A 27,567-nucleotide genomic window follows, 5' to 3' on the forward strand; every position below is an offset into this window, starting at 1 on the left:
GGCGGACTCTCAACCACTGCACCACCAGGGAAGCCATTCTGACCTTTTTTGGTTGATAAGTTGACTGTCCAAAATATGCTACCTGCAGACTTTTTTAAAGTAATAATCACAATTTTCATTTAATCCAGACCATCAAGGTAGAGATGACATTTTAATAGTGCTTTTAGAAAGAAATGAATGGGGAAAACTTTAGAAAGTGAAGTCTAGTGCATGTTTAGGAATGATTCCACCATTATGTGATATTATTTCTAACAACAATGTAGGTATGTGTCACCTGTAAAACTTATCTTTACACTTTTTTTAAAAGTAGGAGAATTTTCTAGTTTATTTTAAATTTTCCAAATAAAGAATTTGAGTGGTTTTTACTCACTGTGTTAAAAAATAAAAAGTCAACCCCCTTAACGAGTTTGCAAGACTAGCTGACATAAACTAAGATGAAATTTACTAGCCAAATTTTAAAATAAAGCCTTTGCAAAATTGATGGAAGGAATTTCGAAATGAGTTTTGTAATTTACTTAGTACAGCGAATTATATACTATTTTATTTGGATTTAAATATCTTTGTATGGTATCTTTTTCAGCTGTAACATCTATTCAGGCAGAGAACTGAAATCAATTGAACTTAGTCCCAGATCTTCAAATTGGTATATTACAAAGATTTTTAAAAGCAATTAGACATATTCAATAACGTTTCTCCCTCTAAATATTATTTATAGTAAATGAGGTCAAAAGTACTTTTATACCATTAATTAATAAAATAATTACTAAAATATTATCTATTTTATACTTCATCTTTTAAATTTCTATTATTGTGACTGTTTTATATTGGATGTTATATTTATAGAATAGTTCAAGGATACAATTTAAAAACTACTAAATATACATATATAAGAAGCTGGCCACCCTCTTCACATCATAGAGCAAGTGGTTCACCCTTCTATCACATAAGGAGGTGAGGACTGCAAAGAGCATTTTTTTAAATAAATTTATTTATTTTATTTATTTTTATTTTTGGCTGCATTGGGTTTCCGTTGCCGCACGTGGGCTTTTCTCTAGTTGTGGCGAGCGGGGGCTCGTGGTGCATAGCTTCTCATTGCAGTGGCTTCTCTTGTTGCGGAGCACGGGCTGTAGGCTCACAAGCTCCAGTAGTGGCTCACGGGCTCCAGAGCGCAGGCTCACTAGTTGTGGCGCACAGGCTTAGTTGCTCCGCGGCATGTGGGATCTTCCCGGACCAGGGCTCGAACCTGTGTCCCCTGCATTGGCAGGTGGATTCTTAACCACTGCGCCACCAGGGAAGCCTCTGCAAAGTGCATTTTTAAAAGAGCTGTTGTACCTTAGTAAAGCTGGAGAAAAAAACCCTCAAATCCCTTTCTTTCCGTATCTTTTTTCTGGATTATGATCTATATGGAGAATAAACAAAAAAGACAATGGTGATGATCATCTAAACTGAGGTGAATAACTGGATGTACTTTTGTTCCCCTAAACCAGAAATAAGACACACAGCAGAAAAAAGTGGATCATTAAAAAAATCACTCCTGTAAATATTACCAGTGAAGGCAATGAGCTCAGAGGTTCTCAGCAACTCAGAAAATCGCCGGGAAAAGGAGATCCTTCCAAACTGCTACTCATTCCAAGGACTGGTGTTAGAGGAGGCTGGCTGGTGTCTTGAGTTTCCATTTCATTGTGATGTCTGGTCCTAAGAGATGGCTCCCTTTGCGCATAGCACTCAGTACCATGTACACAGCCCTGGGTTCTGACTGGTGGACTCTAAGAACCTGCTGTGGAAATGCCAGTGGTTGATTTATCCCTAGACACCCAGCATCATGAGCAGGTATTCACATACCATGAATAACAGGAAGAGTAATAGGGTTACAAAGATTTTCTTCCTCTCCTCAGATCCCTACTCTTCTGGAGACCAAGCCTCCTGGCCTCACATGTCCTGCTTGGGATAACTGGGCTGCAAGCATAGTGCGGCTTGTTTTATCTTCCCTGGCAGCCAGTCACGTTGCAAAATCAACAAGACTAGTATAAGCTCCTTCCTAGAATGGCACTGCCTGACATGGACTGCAAGCTAAGGGGATTAATCTGATAAGAAATAAAACACTTCAGCACAGAAAAGTCTGAGCAAATCTTTATTGAAAATGTTTCCATCTTAACAAAAAAACCCAGGAAGAAACCTAGATGGATGGCTGCAACCAAGATATCCATGACCTCAAGATAAGAAGAAAAAAGACACCATTTAAATCTTAGCAAATATGTCAAGTACTTTATTTCTTTGCTTGTTTTCTCAGCTTAAACTCCCTTATGGAGATTGCTTCTGCATCTTCTCAAATCCTCAAACAGTAAGCGGAAAATTCTTGCATAGTGTTTTTTATTTTATAGGAAGCCAGGGCTTTTGATCAAACAGGGCTGAGACCCCCTTCTCCCTTTCCTACTCACATCACTGCCAACAAAGATAGAAATTTGTTATCTAAAATGATATCTTAACCTTTTAAATCTAAAAATTATCTAAATAAAAACAATTCAAGATATCTGTTTGGGGATTTTAGCCAGATACCAGATATTTGGGTCAAAATAAACCCAAAGCAGAAAAATCAAAAAAAAGGCAATTTTTCTCCAAAGTCTTTATTTAAAATGTCAATATATATATATCAAAGAAAGGGTCACTTCCCAGAAAAGTCCATTACTTCTATGCAGAGTCCTCCAACTAATGCATCTGCCAATAGTGACAATGGTGTCCTTAGCAGACAGATGTGCTAGTTCCCGAAGGACATGGCCTCTGTCAGGAGCTGTGCACCCCTGGTGACAGCTGTGCTCAGGCCCCTGCAGATCTGATGCTTCTCCAGCAAAAAAAAATAAAATAAAAATTGAAATGAAACGTAATGGTCCTTCTGGCTGAGGCTCTAGAATCCCCAGGAAGGATGGTGCTTGGGGAGGAGGTCTTGGCTCCACATAAGCGTGGCCCATGGAGGCTTAAGACACTAAAGAAGCACATGTGAGGGCCTCCCTGGTGGCGCAAGTGGTTGAGAGTCCGCCTGCCGATGCAGGGGATGCGGGTTCGTGCCCCAGTCTGGGAGGATCCCATATGCCGCGGAGCGGCTGGGCCCGTGAGCCATGGCCGCTGAGCCTGCGCATCCGGAGCCTGCACGTCCGGAGCCTGTGCTCCGCAACGGGGGAGGCCACAACAGTGAGAGGCCCACATACCGCAAAAAAAAAAAAAAAAAAAAAAAAAAAAAAAAAGAAGCACATGTGGCCACACTCAACCAGGTCTCAGTCACCCCTGGGCCTCAGTGGGTCTTGGCCTGCACGTAGCCCCAAAGAGGGTCTGGACATGGAAAGATACAGTTAGACATATCCCATCATCCTGTTGACCAAAGCTCGGCTCTCCTTGCAAGCATCCTCAAGGAGAGCAGCAAAACCACCTATTAAAGCCATATTTTTCTTAAATTTATTCCCCATCTTAATAACCAAGTAATCTAAAGAAAACCATTCCTCAGCCCTCCTGCTCACCCCTCCCCCCACGTACACACTCCATGCCCCCATCCCTCCTTTGTCCCTCTGACCCGGCCCCTACACGCTCTGATGTTCCCTTTCCCCCCCACCCTCCACCCACCACCTCGCTGAGCCCCAGGCCTTGAGACCCTGCTGTCAAGACTGTAAATCTGGCCCAAGCTGAGAACAGCAAACAAAGGAGCAACTGTGGGAACTGACAGCTCAAGGCCTCTGGCATTGGTTCCGCCCTTGGAGATGCTGGCAGGGCTGGTCTTCTCACAGGGCACCCCATCCATCTCAAAATGACAGAGCACAGGGCATCACTGCCTGAAGACGGCTCAGCAGGGCTGCTGCTCCCATGAAGCAGTGGGCATTGGAGAGAGGGGCCTTCTCCAGGAAGGAAACGTGGCAGAAATGAAAACCCTGGGCCACAGATTAGGCAACACTTGGCATCAAATATTATCTTTAAAATCCCTATAATTCCTTCCCAAAAGGAAACAGAAATGGAAAAAGAAATAAGAAAGGGAGAGTAAGAAAGAGACGAAGGGAGGAAGGGAGGGAGGGAGGGAGGGGGGAAGGAAGTCTGGTTTACAATTCTAGTTTGGGGTAGAAACTGTAGTTTGTAGTTATGAAACTCCAAACAGATATGAATCTGAGGCTCAATCCCAGGCTCATTTTCAAATCCCAGTTTCAGGGGACAGGATGCTCGGGGGGGCGGAGCCAGCCCTAAAAGCCTTCCACGGAAAGCGTGTGGTTGAGGGCATAGGTATCGTTCTCCTCTTCCTCCAAAAGCAGCTTGTCGATGGTCAGGGAACTGATGGCTCTCCTGGGGTCTTCCACGTCCTGAAGGACTGGCTCCGGGATAGAGATAGGGAGCTGGACAAACTGGGGCCCCGGCAGGGCTGGGGCTGGAGGCTGGTACGGTAGGGTGGAGGTGGGCAGCGTGGACAGGGGCTGAGGCCACGGGAAATAGGTGAGAGGTGCCTGGTGCTCTGGGCCCTCCAGCTGGGGTCCCACTGTGGGTGTGGCCGCACTTCTCGTCTGTGATGGGGGAGACACTGGTTGGTTAGCAGCCCTGGGGTATATCCACTGCCCACCCTGGTCCCCATGGGGATCTCTGTTTCCCTCACCTCAGCCCTTTCCTGCCGTCTCACTCCAGAGGTCTCCGTCTCTCCCTGCTCAAGGTCTTCCCCAAGGGAGAAGCCAGACAAACTTCCGCATCCCTTACCCTGTCACTCACTAGCCATATGTCCTTGCTCATGCTACTTCCCCATCTGAAGCGTCTGTAAAATAGATGACACTAAGGACTGACATCATAGGGCTGAGCGAATTAGAGATGCTTTTCCAGATTTCACTGAATATAAAATGCATCCCGATTTCAGAGATATTAAAATATGTGTGAGGAGGGGGGAGGTGTGCATCTTAAAATCAATGAAAACACAGCATGTTAAACAACAAGCCCGTCACACAGCTATATCCCAAAGCAGCCACTGCGGTGCCCTAACACAGAGACTGTCCAGGCTCCACACAGCAGCTTTGGCATTTTAAGGACCCCTTGGACTCAGCTCCACTAGCCTCCCACTACCTCACCCTCCGCTGCCTCTTAGCTGGGCCCCCTGTGGCCATCCCAGGGACCTCCAAAGGTCAGGGCCGTTCTCCCAGGTCCTCTGTAAACAACATCTTACCCCTGCACAGCAGCCACCCTACGAATCCCAGCTCAAGCCTGCAAAGCCAGGGCCTGGATTCTTACTATCTTCCACTGCTGAGGAAGCAGGTGGGGGAGGAAGGTCTTTGCATGGAAAGATGTGTGTGTGAGAGGCCAAAACCTCCCCCTACCACACTCCCTTCTCTGTCATAGCTCCTCCAGTTGCCACTGTGTCTTGGGAGCAAACTATTAAGAGTCACTCAGGGAAGAGCTCATTTTAATCTCCCAGGACCATGTTGCAATGCAGATTCTGGTACAGGAGGTCTGGTCGGGCCTGGATACTGCATGTCTAATTGGATCCCAGGTGACACCAGTGCAGCTAGTCCGGGGACCACAGTTTGAGTGGCAAGGCTTTAGGATGCTTTTCTATAGAATGATAGAGCTGGAAAGGGTCTCAGAGGACTTCCAGCCTCCCAGCAAAGCCTTGTTATTTCTAGTATTTCAAAAATCCAAACAGATATCCTACAGTTTTGAGTCATAAACCTGTGCAGGTCAACTGCAACTGCAGGTTTCTTGGCTCAGGGATAGAATTACATCAACAGGTCATCATAACAGGTCTTATCTCCTGCTGATCTGGAGTGCTGATTGGCAGCTCTAACCAGCTTTGATGAGTTAATTTACAAAATGGCAAAACAAATAAATTATTTCTTAATAAATATAGTTTGTTTGTTACACAACCTTTCAAAGCAAGAGGTGAGATTGATGAAAGGATAAATAATGAAAGGAATGCTTGGTCCTGAAATGGTTGGGAAACCATTGTGTCTACCACTCCCCACCCCCACCCCAGGCCTCTGTTATGGAAACGAGCTGCCTGGGAGAGGTGTTGAATTAGCTCCTTCCCATCCACCATCATTCAGGCCCCACAGCTGGTTTGCTGAGTAGCCAGGTGGGCATGGAGTGGGAGGGCTCCTGCAGCCTGTACCTGGATGGTGCTTGAGGGGCAGGAGCATCAGGGTGACACTGGACCTTGAGGTAAACAGAGAGGATGTGGGAAACCAAAGCAAGTTCCATCATCAAGGGTGGTTCTGCAGTGACTCATGAGGCTCCCGTTCTACCTCCCACAGTTTTCCTTGGACTGGAGCTGGATGTAGCTGTAACCACAGGTCTTTTCTCCTCTGAACACTTGGAGGATTCCCATTCCTTTGGTCAAACAGGCATCATTCACATAAAACTGTTTCTCTTCCTTCCTCCATTCCTGAGGGAGCAAGCACTTCCTTTCCCATCCGGCACTTGAAGACGGCCCTTGGTTAGTGTTGTTGGCCAACTTGGCGACGATCATAATAACTAGCATCTATCGGGTGCTTTCTGTATGCTAGGAACTATGCTGAGCCCAGGAAGTGTTCTAAGCCCTCTACATGCATCATGTCATTGATCCTGACATCAACCCATTTTACAGATGAGGACACTGAGACTCAGAGCATTAAGTCACCAAGCTCAGGATCACATAGCTAGTGAGTGAAGGGGCAGAGATTTGAACCCAGGCAATCGGACACTAGAGGTGGTACTCAAAAAATTACCCTGCAGGTGGGTCTGACTCCATCAAAAGTACAGTTTTCTCAAAAATTGTGTCACCTGTTGCTCAGCCTAAAAATGTTCTAGTAAATCCCATTATTGGGTGAACGATCACCCCCTAAATAATCCGAGTACGAAGGAGAGGCTGGCCCTGGCAAGAGACCCCACACAAGTATCACCATTCAATAAAACTTTAGACTCATTACCGAGACTCACTGCATATGGGGCAGCAGGGGACACTTAGGACAGAGAGGCAGGAGGACGTGCCAACCCCGAGGACAACAAAGCATGGCAAAGGAGGTCATAAGCCTTTTCTATGAAAGATATTTGAAGTCATTGGGAATGAAAGTAGGCCTTCCTGGAGGATGCGGTGGGCTGAGATGATGGGATTATCCTGGGAATCAACAGCAAGGAAGGTCAGGGGTCTGGAAGTCAGCCCCGGTTCTAAAAGGGTGCCCTCAGCATGGGTGGGTATAGCAAGGCCTTTGTGTGACGTACCGTGACGTTGGTGATGAGTGGCTGGGAGGCGTAGGTCAGCACCGAGGAGGGTCCCACAACCGTGTAGCTGGGGCACACGGGCTGCACATACATGTCAGCTGAGTAGGGGCAGCTGACAGCCTCATGGGACACATACTCCGTATAGGGTGCCCATGGGGCCAGGGGCTGGAGGGTGGCCGGGGCGGGCTGGGAGAGCCAGCCGGCACACAGGGCCCCCTCCTCCGTCACTGTGGAAGCAGAGACCTCCATGTCAAGGCAGGAAGGACCTGTGGGAAGGAGGAAGTTACAGAGCGGCAGGTGTCTCCCTGATGAGGGGCCGGGAGGAGGCCAGGGCTGTGGGGAGCTCTTACCTACTGTGGTGTAGGTCGCCAGGGGCTGAGGGGGCAGCACCACCTAGAGGGGAGAAGGGAGACCGGGATGAGGGCTCAGCCATCTCCCGCTGGCCCTCTGCAGGGAGCTTGCCCAGAGGGCCCCAGGGCAGGAGGGTATCGGGTGGGGCGCAAGAACCTCCCTTGTTAGAACTAAGCCCCATGTCCCAACCATCACCACCTATACTTTCGAGGGATCGGTGATCCCATTTAGCAAGAAGGCTGTGCACTGAGGGAACTGGTTTCATCAATGTCCCAGGGGGAGCCCTCAACTCACACCAGGACGTGTGAGACACTTGCTGTTCAGTGGACCAAGCCGGCCGGCCCGTATTCCTCATCGCACTTCAAGGCACTTCTCCCTGGGCCCATTCTCTGGCAGCCACACCAGGGCAACATGCAGCCTCCGTGCCCTCGAGGAGTAGCCCGTGGGGCGGGACGTACACTGCCACCTGACCACCCCCAGCCCCCTACACACACACACACACACTCTGGCCACAGCGGCCCCCTCACCGCGGTCGGTGCCACCGGCGGCCCGCTGCTGGCGTGGCCACGTTTCCTCCGCAGCAGCTCCTTCACTGGCTCCTTCACCCGCACGCCCTGGTACGGCCGGGGTGGGGCCGGGGCTTGCTCTGGAGCTGTGGCTGTGAAGAAAGCATCACTGGTACTCGGTCTCCCTTCGCAGACAAGCCCCACCCCAATGTGCCCCCTCTCCTCGAGGGTCTGCCTGCTCACCAAAGTTGTGCCTGAACATGCAGGACCACACGAGACTTCCTAGGGTTTTCCTCCCAGTATTATCACTCCTCCTGCCCCAAACCTTCTACGGCTCCCCTGCACCCAGAGGATTAAAGCCCGAGCACCACCGGGTGATCTCAACCCATTTTCCCAACTTCTTTGTACACTAACCACTATGGAAAGCCTGACTCCAGCCAGAAGGTCTACCTAGACTCCTCTCCACCTCCCTTGAATGTCTCCCCTCCTCATCTCTACTTGCAGTTTCCCACGGTCAGGATTCCCTCTCACTTTTCTCGACCTCTGGATTCTTCCTGACCCAAGACTACTACTGCAAGCCTCCTAGCTGACCACAGAGCCCACAGAATTTGCTTCATCCTACAACCTCTGCAACCCTTCCAGACAGGTTAGTATTCATCACAGGGGGCAGCAGAGGACAGCATAAGAGCAGGGACTCTGAGTCAGATGCCTCAAAACCTGCCCCTGCCCCTTTCTAGCTGTGTGATCCTGGGCGAGTTACTAAACCTCTCTGTGCCTCTTAACCTGCAGTTTCTTATCAAAGGAGTGTCGTAAGGAGTCACTGACATAGTAAATGGGAAGCATAATACATGCTAAGTATAAAATCAGGTACACAGTAAGCATTCAATACATTTGTAGTCTGCTATGTAATAATCAGTAATCCTTTGGGGGGTAAATTTCTTATGCCCCTAGCTAGGTTATAAACTTCTCAAGGTGAAATATTCCACCTTATCTCTCTATATCATCCCAAGTAGCATGTCCATAATAAGCTCAGGAAGTTATTGGTTGATTAATTGGTTGGATGATTATTCAAAATGCGCTGCCGTTCATCTTCCCTTCACCTCCCCTGGAACTTTAGAATGGGCTGCAGTGAATGCTTCCCGGGTTCTCTGTGTCTCCAAGGACAAATACCCAATGGTGATCCGTGTGACCAGGGGCCAGAGAGTATCCAGCCTTGCCTCTGAGAGAAGGTTCCATCTGCCTTTTGCCATCAATGCCAGGAAACCTAAGCACCATGAGCTGGAACACAGGGCTCTCCCTGGCAGGAGAAGAAGTCCAAAACAGCCATGGCTGGGCAGTGACAATCTGCTCTCCCAGATGGCCCACAGCCGGAGGCCTTGGGCCCTTGGAGGGCAGGCCTGGGTCAGCCAAGAAAGGCAAGTAGCACTGGGCCTTACGACTCACATGGGAGTCCATTATCATCCACTGATAAGGGCCCAGGGACCTGGGCTCTGAATCAAAAGCCCGGAAGCCTGGGTATCTATTAAAGCCGGATCCGCAGTGCTGCCCTAACTAAACTTTGCTCAGTAAATACCCACCTGATAAGACCCCAAGCCTGACCAGCACCAGACCTCCATCCATGCTCCAGGCACACACATGGCCTGGCCTGGAAGCCCAGGCAGAGAAGCAGGGGGAAGAGAGAAGTGCTGTCCAAGAGCCCCAGAAACACATGAGAGTCAGAGAACCCCAGACTCAGGTGCATTTATGGGGGCTTCCTAACCTGGCCAAGTAGCAGAAACGAGCAGGGAGCAATGCAAAATACAGATACCCAGGCCCTGCTCCTGGAGTATCTGATTCCAGGGGTCTGATGTGGACTTACGAATCTATATTTATAAAAATCCCTCAGGTGATTCTGAAGCTCTGCTGGGGTTAGAACCACTGCTAATGCATCCCTGATTTCCCTCTAACATCCCAAGAGGAGATGAAACATCCTCTTTCTAACTTCCCCTGTCACAACAAGGGATCTCTACTGGTATTCATTCATTTTTTCAAATATCGATGGGCACTAGGAATACAGCACTGAGCAAGATAGATGTGGCCACTGCCCACACGCATCTTGCAGTCTAGTGGGACAGGCAAGCAATAAAACAGTTACAACTTGTGAAATTCAAGCTGAAGCAGGAGTGCACAGCAGAGAGAGCCAGACTGGTACCTGCACCCTGGGGTCACCTGTGCACCATCATCATTGTTTAAACAGCAGTGACAATGGACTTAAGAGCTCAAGATACCTGGGCTGTCAGTTTCTGGTGGGAAGGTCTCAGTTGATTTATTTTACATCCCTAAGCCTCAGTTTCCTCATCTGTAAAATAGGGATAATAGTTCCTGTTTCACACGACTCTTGTGAGGATTAAGTGAAATAACACACGGGAAGCTCCCAAAGCCATGTCCGGCATGCAGTCGATGTTCAGCACACGTTATTTCCCTTCCCCTTCCTCCACCCATGTTTACCTTCCTCTGGAGAGTGCAAATGTCAGAAAGCTCTTCCTCCTACTGGACCTGCCTCATGGTGACAAGCATCATTTTTCCTGGCATTACCTTCTAATGAAACTCACAATTCATCCATTTACAGCTTTCTCATCTACAGAGTGAGGATCATAATGGTATATACCCGGTAAGATAATTTGAGAATTACATGTAAATGCTTAGAATAGAGCTTACACTGAGGAAGCACTGAAAAGATGTGAACTAATATCATCATTAGTATTAGTAGTAGTATCCCTTCCCAGCATCTGTAGAGTCTGAACGAACATTCCATTCCTTCAGCTATTTCTTAACGACATGTTTTGAATCCCTCTAACCTTCCTTCTGGCTGCTTCACTCCTCCACAAGTTCATTTGCCGCTTCCCCTTATGCTGGGTGATGCCCAGGGGTGATCAGAGACCCCAGGTATGGCCTGACATGGCAGAGAACAAGGGCCCCTGCCCTCCTGCACTCTGTTCACTCATTCTCAGGGTCACCCACAACTACATCAGCTTTTGTTCACACCCGTATCACTCAACCTACACTTGTCTCCGGTTGGGTTTCCAGCTATTCTTAGGCAAAAAGGGCAGCCTGAGGCCTTGTGCATTTGGGAGAAACTCAAGGGACAGGGTTATTTGGGGGTCTGAGCATGGTGACCACACTCTTAATTCAGTTGGGGGACAAGAAAGTCTCCAGCACACATGCACACATCTCAGACCAGATCAAAGACAGGTATATGGCTCATGCCCCTCTGATGTGCATGTACACTTCTGGGGAAGGGCCCAGAGGACTTCCAATCCCACTCCCCCCTGGGAAGTGGACACATGGACCACTTGGCTGCAAAGGGGACAGCTGGGCACTTCCAGCTTCTTGGCAAGTGAGAGCTTCCTGCCTCCTGTTGTTTTTGAATCAATGAACAAAGAGGTGCTGTGAGCAGAGGTCATCACCCTCTGATGTCTGGACCTCCTTGGAACCCACAGTGTCAACAGGTGTGCCCTGGAACAACCACCATATGGAGAACAGTTTCAAAGTCCCCACCTCTTCCTACTGCAGTCATGAAACTCCTACAGCTCCCAAGGGCCTCCTGACTGCCCACGCAGGAGTCCCCAGCCAGCTGCCAAGGAATCCTGTGACTGCTGCCAGGTGAGTATACAAGAGTGAGGGCACTTCTGAGAGTATCTTTGCAAAGTGCCCATGAAATATCAAAATCTGAAGCCTCAAGACAATTTCCACAGGACCCCAACGGCCAAGTGTATTTGCAAGGTGAAAACTTGCAGCTGGTGCCTTTCACACCAACCTTTGTGAAGCAGCGATAAACATTTCTAATTCCACAGTAAACACTGGACTCCCTACTGCTGCTAGCATGAGAAATGAGCCCACAAATACAAATTTGGAAGAGGAAAAGAAGCTTGTCTGCAGTCATGATTGCTTAGCCTTGGGTCCTCTGGATCCCTGAATAAAAAAACTAAACTCAAATATTTAAAAGAAAAATTTAAGATTATTAAAATAAGTTCTTCAAATAATAATACTAAATAAAAGGAAAATAAAACAGGAGATCAAAATAGTGATACACAAGCAGAGAAAGATGAAAGTCCAATTTCCCAAAGTAGAGTTGACCAGAGATTTTCATAGCACCGGTCGAATTGCAGCTCCATGCAGCACGCTTTCAAAGCCTGAAGCTTTCTCACAATTTATCCTGGGGTTCGAAGGCCCTTCAAGTCCCCTGTGGGCATCCAAGTGTCCAGCACTGAGAAAAATCTTTCCACCTAAACACAAGCCTCTTGACCCTCACTGGGAATCTCCTTTTTCAGTGTGAGAAGTTCAGCCATATTACCTTTCCACCACGGCAAGTCAGTCACCAATGTTGTTTGGGGAAAAAAACAACACTCATTTACAGAAAAACCTATGAATTTGGCCCCAGTGAGGGCTTCCCTTTTCCAAAATGAGCAACGAAAAAATCTGAAGGTATAAAAAGTCAGCAGAGGCTATTTCAGTTCCCCCTGCCGCATACCCAGACATGCTTCACATCACAAAAATAAGAGTCCTGCAGCTGCTGTTCCACTGGAAAGCACAGACCATGACAGATTCAAGCCGAAGGGTCACCTAAGACAGCAGTCTGGCTGCATGTGGGCCCTGCGCTTGCTTTGCACCAAGCTTCGGGAACATAGGATTCTACAGATTTAAATAAACATGGCCCTCAGTCCTTTGATAAGGTATAATAAACATCACCAAGGAAATATGCAAAACTGCCAGCACTTGTTTATTTAATGACCCCATGCAAACCACGTTCACACCACAGTGAGAAAGCTAGGCTAAGGAGGTAGGTCCTAGTGGAGCCAACACCCAGGCATCTCCTCAGGGCAGCTTTAAGAGAGCCCTCTTCAGGCAGGTGGTACCTAGAACAGCCTCCAATATATTCTTTTTTTTTTTTTTTTTTTTTTTACACCTTTATTGGAGTATAATTGCTTTACAATGGTGTGTTAGTTTCTGCTTTATAACAAAGTGAATCAGTTATACATATACATATGTTCCCATATCTCCTCCCTCTTGCATCTCCCTCCCTCCCATCCTCCCTATCCCACCCCTCTACGTGGTCACAAAGCACCGAGCTGATCTCCCTGTGCTATGCGGCTGCTTCCCACTAGCTATCTACCTTGTTTCATAGTGTATATATGTCCATGCCTCTCTCTCACTTTGTCCCAGCTTACTCTTCCCCCTCCCCGTATCCTCAAGTCCATTCTCTAGTAGGTCTGTGTCTTTATTCCTGTCTTACCCCTAGGTTCTTCATGACATTTTTTTCCCTTAAATTCCATATATATGGGTTAGCATATGGTATTTGTTTTTCTCTTTCTGACTTACTTCACTCTGTATGACAGACTCTAGGTCCATCCACCTCATTACCCTCCAATATATTCTTGAAAGAATACTCTTCTCCCAGCCATTGTCCTGTTAACAGATTTCCCATGAGCCACCAGGGCCAGGCAGTGAGTTGGACACCAGTCAGGATTGCTGCTCTACAGTTTAGAATCTAAGGTGGGATCCATGGTAAACCTACATTTCCATCATCAGGGAACCAGGAAGAGGAACCCATCCCACCCATCCTGACAATCTAGCTTGTTGAAAGCGCTTCCCATTTACAACTGTCTAGCTGAAACTTGAGGATGCAGCCATACGAGGCCATTTTGAAAGACAAAGCTTTCCTAGCCCAGAAGGACACATAACACATTATTGATCAGTCCAAATAACCACAGTACATATGATTCACTTTTGCTGCTGAACCTTCAGTAGTATTTTAAAAAATAAAAAAGACCCACTAAGGAGGAATACAATAATATTCTCGTTACTTACAGCAAAACCAAAAACAAATAATTGAACAATAGGAATTCAAGCCTAGGGCTAACAAACTTGTTCTAGCTTCTAACTGAAAACAAAGTCACAAAAGTTGCTGACACTTTTCACTTTAATGTAAACAAGCTTGCTTGTGTCCTTGACCTAAGACAGATGAGGGCTCCCAGGAAAGTTTAGCTCCTTTCAGCTGAAGGATTATTCATATCCTTAATTGAAACACTACTGCAAGTGTTCTTGGTGAAGGTCTGAGTCAAAGTTTTAAAATTTGTTCTTTGCATTCATGGACAATGGCTGATTTTTTTCCAAACAGGAAGAAAGAACTTGGGCTTTGGCCAAAGATTGGACTTGACATGCTACCGAAAGGCTTTCCCACCCAATTTACACTAGATTGTAGTTTACTATTTTTTTTAAATGTAGGCCAACAAAGAAATCCCATATACATGTAAATTTAGGTTTTCTATTCACTAATGTTTGAACTGAGGAGGACCCTGCAGCCAGGAAATATTAAAGTGTCACTCACATATTCTAGCAATCTGCATAACAGGGAAGAGGAGAAAAAGATAGACGGGCCAAAAGGGTGGCTTTAAAGGTATACAGAAGATATGGGAAAGTGGAACCTCAGCTGAATTAGGATTTGATGTTGCTTGAAGGCTACTGGTCAGCCAATCAAGAGTAAGTCTTGACAACTTCATGCGTAGAGTAGGATGTCTCCATCAGGAGATCTCAAAGATGGCAGCTGAGCCCATGTTCTCTGGTCTGGTCACAGAAAGGAAGGGAACAGTAGGCATTCCCCTCCCTGTGTCCCCATTCTAAGAGGTATATCCCCATCAGCCCCCACAGAGCTCACTGATCAACCATAGGCAGGTCGCTGGGAAAGCTAAACGAGGGCCACAGTCACTTAGGACTTCCCCAGACCTGGCCAGGCCAAAAGTTTTGGATGTCCCACCCCATGACCTTGGGTAGACTCGGCCACAAGGCCTCTAGTGCCAGAGCCTTCAGACTTTTTCCTCACAGGCACTGCTGCTAAGGTGTCCCTCCCCCAGAGCCCTCAGCACCCCCTCACACGACACATCCATCCTCCCTCCAACCCTCCCACAGAACAAGAGGAGCACGGAAGGCTCTGGATACTGCTCCCTACTCCCAAAGACAGTGTCAGTGTAAGACTTCTTTTCTGTGGAGACGCAGGTATGTTGAATGCATGGCTGCCAAAGGTCTGTGTGATTCCTGGTCATGATCTTAACTCCCAGGAACTCAGAAATCACCACACTCACCTTGCATGATGTTCTGTGGCTCACAGAGAATTTGACACAAATGATTTCAAGTGAAGACTCACCACAACTTCTGAAATAGGCAGGGGAGGTCTTCTTCTTACCCTCCTTTTCACTGATGAGGAAAGTGATGCTCAGAGATTTTAAATGATTTGCCTGAGGACTGTGCTTGTAAACAGCAGGGTCATCAGCTAAACCCAGGACCTCTGATTCCAAGTGCAGTCCGCTTCTGCCTCACATCCTGCCTCCTCTCTGCCCCGGCAAATCCCATTTATTTCTCTGGGGGACACTGGAGGTGGGCCACTGAATGGTCCCCTGCTCAGTTCTAACCCTCTTCCCTCCAGGCTGGGAGTCTGATCCAGTTTGATCCAGTTTCCCTTGACTGCCACTTCCCACAAGAGAGGGCGTCTCCCAGCCGAGGAGGGAGAAAGAAGTCCATGAGAAGCTTACCAGCCGTCTGCTCACATGAGGAGTGGCGAGAACTGAGAGACCCACACAATTCCCCGCAAAGTTTTATTTTTGGTATTTTTCGACTGAAATGACAGCGGATAGGTCCACCTGAGAAACCAGCTGCATCTGCCCGCCTTTTACAGAAACTGGGGTCACCAGAGCAGAAAGAGCTCCCGTCTCAGATACCATGTCCCAGGGTGGGGTCAACAGTAGGAGATCCCTGGCAGTGCATTCTGTGAACAGAGCGGAGGAAACCATGCCCCTGCCATCATGGAGTTTACTGTCTAGTCCAGTAGGGAATATAGATTTAATCAAATAATTGCACAAGCAAACCTAGAATTACAAATGGTGACAGAGCTGCATCTGCCTCATAATTGAATTATTATGATAATTATTATTATTTGATTGAATAATAATAACCTAATTAGGTTTTTAATAATAAAAACCTAAATTTACATGTATATGGGATTTCTTTGTTCGTCTACATTTAAAAAAATGTAAACTACAATCTAGTGTAAATTGGGTGGGAAAGCCTTTCTGTAGCATGTCAAGTCCAAGCCTCACTTGATTCAGTTGGGCTTGAATGAGCAGCCAGCCAGGGGCCCCAGCCTCCAGGGGCTGTATAAAGAGAAGAGTGCATGAGGCTCGACTGTTCTGTCTCCAGTGCAGGGAGATGGTTCTGGGGTTAGGCTCAGCCCACACCATGAATGGAAGACTTGCCCAAGATGTAACAAAGGAGCCCCAGATGTTCAGGATCCTTCCTCAGCCTACGGACCCTGGATAAACCCCAAAGATGTTTCACTTATCCTATCTTGGCTGATTAGCCCACTAGGGGAAGACCAGTCCTAGGAATTCAGATTCCAAGATGGAAAGCAGCTGGCTTCAGAAGTTCTAGGCTGAGTCTCAAATCTAACTTTCTGAGATTCATAATTGCAGGGGCTTTTGAGTCAGGCTACAATTACTCTCAGTGAAGTCAGAGACCACCTCCTTCTAATGGTGCATTTATTTTAATTAGGAAGGGAAGAAGCATCTAATGCAACCCTAAAATCCTTGGCATTGAAAAGTGGTGTGGCGTTGTTTGGAACCGAAGCAGATCTAGTTTGGAAAGCCTACTACATAGCTTATCACTATGTGACCCTTGGCAAATAATTTAACTTGTGTGTGCCTCAGTTTCTCCATTTGTTAAATGAGAATAATGATCTCCATCTCATGGGGTTATCATGAGGATTGTATGAAATTAACCAAACACCTAGCATGTAATAGGTTTTCAAGAGATGGCTGTTTCTCCTTTGTTCTCAGCCAAAAATCTGTGGTCTATCACTCATCAGAGAAGTAGCCTTGGTACAGTGACCCTAACTTGCCCTCATCCTGCTGCATCCTGATACTGAATGTCTCTATCCTCAATATACCCAAGGCCTTCTTCCTCCAGCAAAGCCTGTCTGCCTTCCTTGTATTCCTGGAAGTCATCCCTCAGGTACTTGGGCCTATGTCCCCAGCAGCAGGATGGCCCTGTTTAGGAGACAGGGAGGCCAATGATGCTGCAGAGAGACTGGTCAAAGACCTCACATGCAAACAGAGCAAGCCTGGAGAGGAGACATCAAAATCCTGACACTGACCTGTCGTAAAGATACCATGAGCTGAGCAGGACTGTTTTCTTCCAAAGCCACCAGAGGATTAGGTTTGTGGCAGATCTGACTTTTTAAAGGACAACTCCAGGAAAGAGTACCTTGGAGATTTTTGAGTGGCAGACAGAGTAAGATGTAGCCCCTCAAGGAACCTGTATGTATCTCCAAAAGAACAGGGACACAGCCATGACTGAAGCCATAGTCATGGATACATCTTCAAAGGACCAGAAACCTAGGAGCACATATCACATATGGGATGCAAACATGGCAGTGGATGAGGGAGGGCTCTTCAGTGGTCAGAGAGGAAGTTTTATCAGCTATAGAGCAAGACAGACTTCTGGCTGACATATTGGGTATTGCCTCAGCTTTATCTAGAGCAACAGGGATCAAAATGGGGGAAGAAGGGACCTACACTGAGAGCATGAGACCACATCAGGGAGTGAACCAACCCAGGGTTCCCACCCAAATTCTATGGAAAGGCAGCACCAGAATGAGGAGATGGGGCAGAGGAGACAGATACACCTTCCCTCTTTGGACTGAGACACAAAGCCTAAATCTCATTGCCAGTATGATCTAGAACAGGAAAAACCTGTGGTTAGGAACTGAGGACATTCAGTTGTTTGTTCCTTGATTTAAGCAATATCTAGTTTAGGATTTCCAAGACCAAAGACTCTTATAAAATAAATAAAATTTTCCTGAGACCCTCAGGTAGGGAACACTTCCTTGGAGGAAGGACTCTTCGGACCCAGCATCAGCTATATATTTGGGGTCAGACCCAACTGCCCAAGACTCAAGGCTCATGGTGGCCTGGGTACAGCCTACATGAGTGAAGGCAGCCCTAATAATTGATTCATGATGTGAGATGTAACTGCCAGTCAAAAGGAGCTTTTTTGTTAAGTCTCTGGTTTACTAACCAATGGCCTTATGATGTGGGGGAAATCCCTGGTGAAGGACACTGAAGAAGTCAGAACAGCAAGCCTGGGAAAGACATCACTAGGTCAATCTTTGAGGAATGTACCCCCTTCCTTATTCACAAGATACCTATGTAGACTGAAAACACGACTTTCACGGAAATGAATACAACATGCTTCACAGTGACTCACTTTTCTCTAGGAGTGAGGTCCTTACCCTGGAAGTATTTAAACCAAGGATCTGTGACCAGGTATCAGAATTCTTGCTAAGGAGTGGAAGACTGGTCCAGGTCAGGATTGTCAGGCCATAATCAAAAACTCTGGAATAGAGTAAAGGTGCCTATAAAGGGAATTTTTTGCCAAGAAAGGGAAGGAAGCAGGTGAATGAGCAATCAGAGCTCCAAGAGCCTCCCAAAAGTGCTCCATTTTTACTTTTGTATCAGAGGTCTGCAGTAGATTTGGTTTGAATAAAGGGGGTTGTGACAAAAATGTTTCAGACACCAGCCTAGATAGATAGAGTTGGATTTTCTTCCCAGTGATAATATTTTACGTCCTAAGATGCTCTTCCTTCCCCAGAATCTAAGCAAGAAGACTGATTACCATTTGTTCTTGAGGATCCACATCTGAAGCCATATATATGCTCCATGACACCTTCCCTGATTCCATTTTCCTCTCCCTCCTGCTGAAGGTATTTACTTCATTGGTTGACTTCCCTAGCTGGAAATAATTCCATTATTGGATGCTTGCATGGGATGACAAATGGATGGTTGATTTTCCTTCTATACCTTTCTTTCCTAAGTTGGTGTTTCTTTCATCCAGCATTAAAACTTGTTTCTATCTTCAACTCTCTTGCCTCCCTTTTTCCTTTGTTTTCTGTCTTCGCAGCATTTCTCAGTCCTGGAAGGTTATAGCAATCTTTGTACTCCTCTTCCAATTAAATTTATGATTCTTTCTAGAGAATTAAAAAGTAATTCATCTTTCTTAAGTGTGGTCAAATCCTTTTTGGTCCCAACACCTGGTCTGAGTATGACTCTGGTTTGTAATTCTTTGGCTACCTGCTCTTCCCAGAAAGTGATACTAATGAAACCATTACTAAGAAAAGGAGGCAGCACATTGCTGTTTCAGTTTTCAGTATCATTTGTTCTATTTCTTGCATACTTCAAGCTAGATTACAACACCTCAAGTCCAATCTTGTGAATTTAAAAAACAAACACAAGTTTGCCAGTCAATACAAGCCTTCCACCCTCCCACCTTATGAGGCTGGTAGGAAATTGTGGCCCAAGTTCCAAGTCTGGTCACAGGATGGCCAGCTTAACCATCCATGTAAGCCCTGATCACTAACCCCACCATGAGTTAAAAGACTGGAAATATGCATCCTGCTATTTCACAAGAAAGGCAGAACTCAGAGGCCATACAAACTGTAATCTAGGCTTGGCTGCATAAACTTTGTCCTCAGAGGTAGAGTGAGCGAGAACAGGAACATAATAATAGTAACTAATAGCTATTGAGTGTTGACTTAATGCCAAGCACAGTAGTAAACACTTACCACAACCCTATGAAAAACTGCATTCCCCTTGTACATACAAGGAAATGGCAGCAAAGTGAGGCAAAGCTGGCTTCATACAACCAGTGAGGCATAAATCTAGGATTCAAATTCAGATCTGCCTGCCCCAGAGGCTGAGCTTTAAACCCTGAAGGGAGAGAAAGAACAGAGTTGTCACTCTCTAATTCAAAATAACCCCCTCTACCTTGCTTTCCACACCTCACTTACACACACACACACACACACACACACACACACGTGAGGGGAGAGCCTGAGTCTTCCAAACTCTAGACAGTTCAGAATGAAGGAAGTGCCGAGAAGGCAAAAGCCTTGGCTCCCAGCACAGGCTGCCACACAGGGCTCCCAAGAAAACAAACAGGCTATGTTATTTTGGGGCAATGCTAGGTCCTTCCCTCCCCTTTGAACCCTCCATTTCAGCTAAAGTATCTGCAGAGCCCAGTGAAGGAGGTATAGCAGGAAAGCCAAAACTTCATTTCCTTCACTAAGCGAGCTGAAACACATGCACCCAAAATGTTTCCAAAGTATGAACAGACATCTGCCAGCTGGTGTACTTCATTTTGTCACTGGTCCTTTATCTAACATGGAAGGCCTGTGCTTCTACCAAGAGCATCCTCTTAAGCCCTGTGAGTGAGACGGGCACCATGGTAGAGAGACAGGACAGCTTAGCAAGACAGCACTCAGAGTGAGTTACTAACCTCATCTTTAAGCTTCAGTTTTCTCATCTATGAAACAGAGCTTAAAACAGAATCTACCTCATGGAATTTTTATGAGGATTAAATGAGATAATACACTCAACGTGTGGCAAAGACTGGTGGTTGCCACACCCAACATCTGCCCTCTCCTTCCTTACTGTCAACCGTGACATTTTGGAAGGTTGGCAATGTGCCCAGCTAAACAATTACACTATTCTCCCTTGCAGATAGGAATAGCCATTAGATGTCAGCAGAAGTTGTGTGTTGGTGGGGAGACACCATGATAGAGAAGCATGATTTTTTGGCCTTTCCCTTTTCTTCTTCTTCATTGTCTGAAACACAGGTGCGATGGTTGGAGCTACAGTGCAACTATGAAGCAAACTTGAGGACAAAGGCCACATGCCAAGGACCTCAGACCAGAAAGACAGAAGTAGCCTGAGACACTGTCGGCACTTAGAGCCTCCATACAGCCCCTGCAGACTACTATGGACATTTTTGTGTGAGAGAAACTATTCCACTGTCTTATTTATTTAAATCCATGTATTTTCTGGTCTCTTCAATAACCACCAAATGCAATCCAAACTGATCCAACAGAACATCTGGTATACTGCATGGCACCAGGGAAGCACTCAACACCCCAGAGCTGACATTTATCCCTATGAAAAGGATTGAACATGTTCTGCTCATAGTGGTGCAATGTCCCAAAGTATATTATAAGCCATCAATTTCAGCCTCCAGGTCAACAGTTCTCAGCTCTACTGCACATTAGAATCACCTGGGATGCATTTGAAAATATGTATTTATTTTTTATAAGCACTCATGAAGACTCAGCAACTCGAGGTGGAAAAGGATTTCAGTCAAGTCCAGTCTCCTTGTCCTCAGCCAGGAAAACAGAAGTCCCATTTTACAGCTGGAGCACTTGAGACCCACAGTGGTTAGGTGGCTTGCCTAAGGTCCCACACCTAATTACCCAGAGGTTGGAAAGTAGAATCCATGTTTCCTGCCTGCAAGAGTAACGCTTTGTCTTAGCATCACACAACCAGGACAAGAGGGTTTCAGAGGAAGCCTCTCCATCCCAGGCCCACTCTATCAAGCAGTTTCTCAACAAAAATGAGAAAGCCACAATGTTACTAAGTATTTCATAAAGCTGAAAAATATGTTAATGATCATAATCAATTAGCCAACCCTGGTTTCTCTGGCTCAAAGTGAGAAATTGGTGGACATCTTCATTTAGTGGGAAACAAGCCACTTTAGAAAGAAGTCAGAAGGACAAAAACCTAATATCTTTACTTCGTAATGAGAAAGTTTAAAAGCAAAAATTTACAGCACTTCTAAGTGAATTAAATGTCCAGATATTTAGCTAATAAATGTGGACAGGGCTTCCCTGGTGGCGCAGCGGTTGAGAGTGCTCCTGCCGATGCAGGGGACACGGGTTCGTGCCCCAGTCCGGGAAGATCCGACATGCCGCGGAGCGGCTGGGCCCGTGAGCCATGGCCGCTGAGCCTGCACGTCCGGAGCCTGTGCTCCGCAACGGGAGAGGCCACAGCAGTGAGAGGCCCGCGTACCGCAAAAAAATAAAAAATAAAAAAAAAATAAGTGTGGACAACCCTGGCCCTTTTTTGTTCCTCACAACAGAACAAATTTGCAGCTTTGAATCAGAAGAGAGCTTTCAAAACCTCTGACTCATAAACTTTGGGGCTGTAGAGGGGGACATGGTTGGTTTTTCATTTAGTTAATATAGGGAGAAGAAGTAAAGTGTCCACCTTGAAAATCATCAGCTCTTTTACCGATTAATCTGTGTGCTTAGTAGATGTGTGTCACTTATTTCACCTCCCCCTGTGCACATGAATTCGTGAATATCTTTTGGATCCTAATTGTCCTAATCAACAAGAACCACTGCATCAACAGATAAACTCGGTAAGAAGTAAAGGTGTTTATTAGGCTTATTAAGTAAGCAAAGGTTATAACACAGACTAGAAATATTAGAAGCAGTCCACAGACCGAAATTACTTCTTGTTGTAAGTTCATCTGAATTTATGCAGGAGATAGAGTTCCAAAAATTATATGTATATTACAAGTTTTTCTTACCTTTAACTGAACTTTTAACTCAAAAAGTTGGCTATTTAGTGGAAGCTTGGAGAAAGTATAGAGTTCTATGTCAATGAGAATTTTGAGACCTTAATTTATCTATTTGGTGAAACTCTGCTCCGTTCAAGTTGTCTGAAAGTAAACATTCATGCCATAATAATTTGATAATAAGTATTTCCTGTTCTTTTTTTTTTTTTTTTTTTGCAGTACACAGGCCTCTCACTGTTGTGGCCTCTCCCGCTGCGGAGCACAGGCTCCGGACGCGCAGGCTCAGCGGCCATGGTTCACGGGCCCAGCCGCTCCGCGGCATGTGGGATCTTCCCGGACCAGGGCACAAACCCGTGTCCCCTGCATTGGCAGGTGGACTCTCAACCACTGCGCCACCAGGGAAGCCCTTCCTGTTCTTAAGATGACTCCTTGAGCACTACAGCAAAGAAATACCAAGACCAAGTCTATGGGGCATCAAGACAAGCAGTCAATTCAAAGAAAATCAGTCAAGCAGGCCTTCTGTTATCATGTAGATCTTTCTCTAACATAAATAACAATAAAAAGCAGTTGTTCAATTCATTCATTTTCTAACATATGGTGTTGAGTTTATTATACACGCTTCCACTGCTTTTAAGGAAGAAGTCAACCAAGTCAAATTTCGGCATTGGGCAAATCATGTAATCAGTTGACTGCAAGGTTTGTCTCCCATTGGTGCTGGCATTGTGCAAGCCCATGATACCCAGTAACTTAGGGAAATAAACATCCTAAGTACTACCCAAATCATCTTAAACCAGAGGTTGGCAAACCTTGTCTGTAAAGGGCCAGATAGTAATATTGTTTGCAGAGGCCATATGGTCTCTGTGGCACCTACTCAATTCTTCCATTGTATCAGAAGCAGCCCTAGACAATATGTAAATGAATAGACATGGCCACGTCCCAATCAATTTTTATTTATGAAAACAGGCAGTGGGACTGATTTGGCACTCAGGCCACAGTTGGCAGACCTCTGATTTAGACCCTTGGAAAACTGTATGTAAGGTCCTATCGTTCAAAGATATTTTGCTGTGCCTTTTTAACTATGCTAATCAAAGTGTGGGAAATGATTAGAAAGGATTTGGCATAGCCCTAATCACTCGAGATGGGCCCACAAAAGGTGTCCCAGTAGGGAAGGTGCTCTCTTACCACTGTCATTAATTCTCAGGAGACATGATGACACTTCCCCCATTCTCTACTTTAGTTCTGACAAAAACCTTGTAAGGCAGGCATTAGATCCCCCATTTTCCAGTTTTGTAAGAATGGGAAAAGGTTAAATAATTAAGCTGCAGAGCGAACTTTCAAACCCAGGCCTGTCTCACTCCATCGTGCCTGCTATTTCTACGGCACCGTGACTAGTTGGCCTTAACAAGGGCTTCTTGCTGGGGTGGATGTGAGTTCTTCATATCTACGCGGCATCTGCTGGACCAAGTGCAGAACCTTGGCGGGGGCAGGGGGTGGGGGGAGGTGTGGTGGCAGTGGGTGGATCTGCAGGGAGCATGACTTTGTCCAACTGGCCGGTCAAGCAAATCTCAAATTCATGGCTGTGACTTGAAGATTTCTACCTCTGTGTGCCCACAGTTCTGAGCTGATCTGAAGCAAAGCCCATGTTCACATTTAGTCCACAAACAGGGGCACGGGCCAGGTAGGGAGGAGGCAACATCTACAAGGTGAATGTTTTCTTAACCCTTTCCAGAACCCCATAGTACAGTCATTTCAGCTCAGGCCTCAAGGGTGTTTTCTGAAAAAAGAAAGTGCCTTTTCAGCGCTCTTGGTGCCTGATTTCAAATTCTGACCTTCCATCAGGTGATTCTAAGTGGGCTGACAATGCTGCCCTGTTTTTACTGGTTTTCCCACAGGGTTTAGTCACCCACGTGCCCTCAGTGCCTTAGACAAGGGCCTCACTTAGGGTAAGGGGATGGGCCCAGTGCCCAGGGCCTTTCCTAATTTCCTTTAAGGTGCCAAAGATCAATTAAAAAGAATTTTGATTATGTGCATCTGAACAGGTAGAATCGTTCACCCCAGTTTTTCCAATGACGAATTTACAACGTGGTCTCCCTGGGGATGGAGTTTTGCTGCACCTGAGTGACTTCCAGGGAGTGAGCAGGAAACGTGCCTCTAGCATCCCCTTTAAAAAAAAATTGTTAATCTCATAGGTGGAGCTAAAGAAAAAATGCAGTGTGTAACAAAGAGGGGGAAATATGGCAGCTCATGAGTGCAAGGAAGCAACCCATATCTCAGGCACTGAAGCAGAACCAGAGCAATCAACATCATCTCGGTGGCATCTCATCTTACTAAGGGTATCTCTGTGGAATGGGTATCATTTTTACCCCATTTTACATATAAGAAACCTGAGGATTAAAAAAAGAAGAAAGTGACTTTCTCTGGGTAGGTAGGAATAAAGGCAGAAGTCCCTCCAGGGGCTCACATAAAATCCACAGATCGAGCTCTAAGTGTCGGGGTCCAGGCATATGGACACTCAGCAGCTCCCAGTAGGGACATTAATGCCCACCTACCACCATTAATGCACTCCCGCAGGGCCGGCTGCCTTCGCCCCCGCAGGGGAGGGTCTTGCTGTATCCTGCTCCTGGGAGCGGTGGCCACCACCCATACTAGAATATCCCTAGTTACCTTGGAAGGATTCCATAACTCTCAAATGCAAATTAGAATTCACTTCTTTCATTGAAGAAAAAAATTGCATCTTGCCAACATCGAACAATGATGAGACTTCACAATCTGAGAAATTTTGAAATCGTTCCTTCACATTACACATTAACAAGCTCAGATGCAGAGAATTTACACAAGAAATAAAGGAAACAATGAACTGCTGATAAGTGACTGTAAGTTATGACTTAATCAATGATGGTATATTTTCAGAACTGTAAGGTCTCCATTAGAATATCTTTTGGAAAATAAATAAACACTCCCTAATGTATCTTTCTGTGTAAATCTAGTTTCTCTTATATTAAGTTTGCTTGAGGTAGGGTGTACCTGAATTCATTAAAAGGCATTTTAAAGACCTAAGCACCTTTAAAAAGACAGAGAAATTTTTTGATACTACTTCTTTCTTGAGGAAGTACAGAACTGAGCCCCAGGAAGGTTCAACTCTCATGAGGCCATTGAGTTGACTTTGTTTTTCTGAGAAAGGAATGTTGTTGATAATCTCTGTGTGATTTCAATTATTAATAACACGAGTCTCTGTTCAGTCCCACATATGGAAACTAAAGTTCACAGATGTTCCATCCAACTCCAGGGATAAACATTAAGGTTAGAGGTAAACCCGCGCCCCATTGCGCGGGGACACACAAGAGGGGAAGCAGAATGACAGGAGAAAGACAGCAAAGCAGGTGAGGACAGGCTTGACAAGCCAAGTTTTCACATCGTCCCGATGCAGTCACAGAGACACATCGTGCCTTTGGCAGAAAGCTCAGTAACTCAGAGAGAAACAGGCCCACGGAACTGAACCACAGGCTAAAGAGTAGCTGTTTATAAAAGTAAAGGCACTCTGGTAAAGAGCTCCACGCTTTCCCCTCCAAATTGTGTTTTGTGAATCATCAGCTGCCCTTTCTTCACCACAGTGATTCATGCGGGCAGCGGAGACAGGATGAGCTGTCCCACCTTGGAACACTAGTTCGTTCCCCTCCAGGCTGGAAAATCAGCATCACCTCTGACAGGTTGGTTTCTCCACCCCGCTCCATCTCGCCTACCTCGTCCCTCCTGCTCCCCTGGCTGGGGACCGGGACCCCGCTGCCAGTCACCCCCCCCCCACCACACCCCGCACCTCCCCGGCTCCCGGATGCCTGGCGAAGCCCAGGCCCTCCCTCGCTGACTCGGCTCCGACAGCCACGGCCAAACCACTTACGTTTTTGCCAGAGCATGGCCTGCGACAGGATGTTGCCTTTTCTCTTTGAAGCAGACAGTTTGGCTTCTTTAATGTGAGACCCGGGTGTGCTTGCCTCCAGTGGAGCCACCGCCTGCTCAAGGCTGTTTCCTCGGCTTTTAAAGGCCTGAGTTCCCGCGGCGGGGGCACAGCGTCATCACATCCTCCCACCCCGGGCGCCGCCGCCGCCCCTCTTCTCCAGCGGGGCGCCCGTCACCCCCCTGCGCGCGCTCACGGGCCCACCGGCGGCCCACCCCGCCATGTGACATGCTCGCGGCCAGCCGGCTGGATCTGCACAACCAGCCGGCCCAGGAGGCCGTGGGCCGCGGGACGCAACCCCACCGGGTGCCAGGGTGCGCGGGGCTTGGGCAAGTGTGCGTGAGTGTGAACTCTGTGAGCGTGTGTGTCCAGTCGTGCCCCCCTCCGTGCAGCGATGGGCCCTAAGACCCCCTGGAAAGCTCTGGGTTTTCTGTGGCACCCATTCAGGCCTCTCCACCACCGGGGTATCAGCAGCGCTCAGTCCACCCTGGGCCCTGCTCGACGGGAAATGCGATTCCCAGGGGACACTGGTTCTCAACACAGGAGGAAACACCTGTAGACTCTTCAAGCCTCACTAAACAACCTCCTCGTTCTTTTAATATTGCTTTTCTGTGTATTCCATTTTGAAGCACGTTAGCGCTTCCCCTTGCCCCCCAGCTACCACCAAAATGGCCAGGCCTAATCATGCTTAAATAGGGGCAACACCGATTCTGATGGTCCGCATGCCCACGGAGAAAGAGGCCAGCTCCCTCAGCGCAGAAAGAAGACGCCCGGGCTCTTTAACTGGAGCTGGGTGCTCGAAGAGAACTTGCAGACGTTATGTGAAGAAGCCTCCCTCCGAGCCGGCAACACCTGTCTGTATGAAGTGACTCGGCGGAAAAGTAATGGGGTTCACCCCCTGAGAGTGTTTGGGGTGTTAGGCCATGGACTTCTTCCCAGTTTGGTTGCCTTCTGCCACTGGGTACCTGAAGTCCACATGCTCAGGCCCTAATGACCTCATCAGTCTGGGGTCAAGACCACCTGACTTGGGCCCCCTCCGGCCGGTCTGGGGCCGTGCTGCTCTGCCCTCCACACTGCCTCACAGCCGTCTCACACAACCTACATCGAATCATGCCATTC

General features: G+C 46.9%; 1 protein-coding gene across 1 annotated transcript; it reads right to left on the reverse strand.

Moving 5' to 3' along the window:
* Positions 1-4,217: 4,217 nt before the first annotated feature.
* POU2AF1 (POU class 2 homeobox associating factor 1) lies at positions 4,218-26,671 on the reverse strand. Its single transcript, XM_060105247.1, has 6 exons — positions 26,581-26,671; positions 26,311-26,457; positions 8,085-8,215; positions 7,557-7,599; positions 7,207-7,472; positions 4,218-4,532 (listed from the first exon to the last, which is right to left on the reverse strand). Exons 1-6 carry the CDS (start codon positions 26,669-26,671, stop codon positions 4,218-4,220), a joined length of 993 nt encoding a protein of 330 aa, XP_059961230.1.
* Between the last annotated feature and the right edge of the window lie 896 nt (positions 26,672-27,567).

Source organism: Mesoplodon densirostris, chromosome 7 (genome assembly GCF_025265405.1).
Source record: "Mesoplodon densirostris isolate mMesDen1 chromosome 7, mMesDen1 primary haplotype, whole genome shotgun sequence".
Classification (NCBI taxonomy): Eukaryota; Metazoa; Chordata; class Mammalia; order Artiodactyla; family Ziphiidae; genus Mesoplodon; species Mesoplodon densirostris.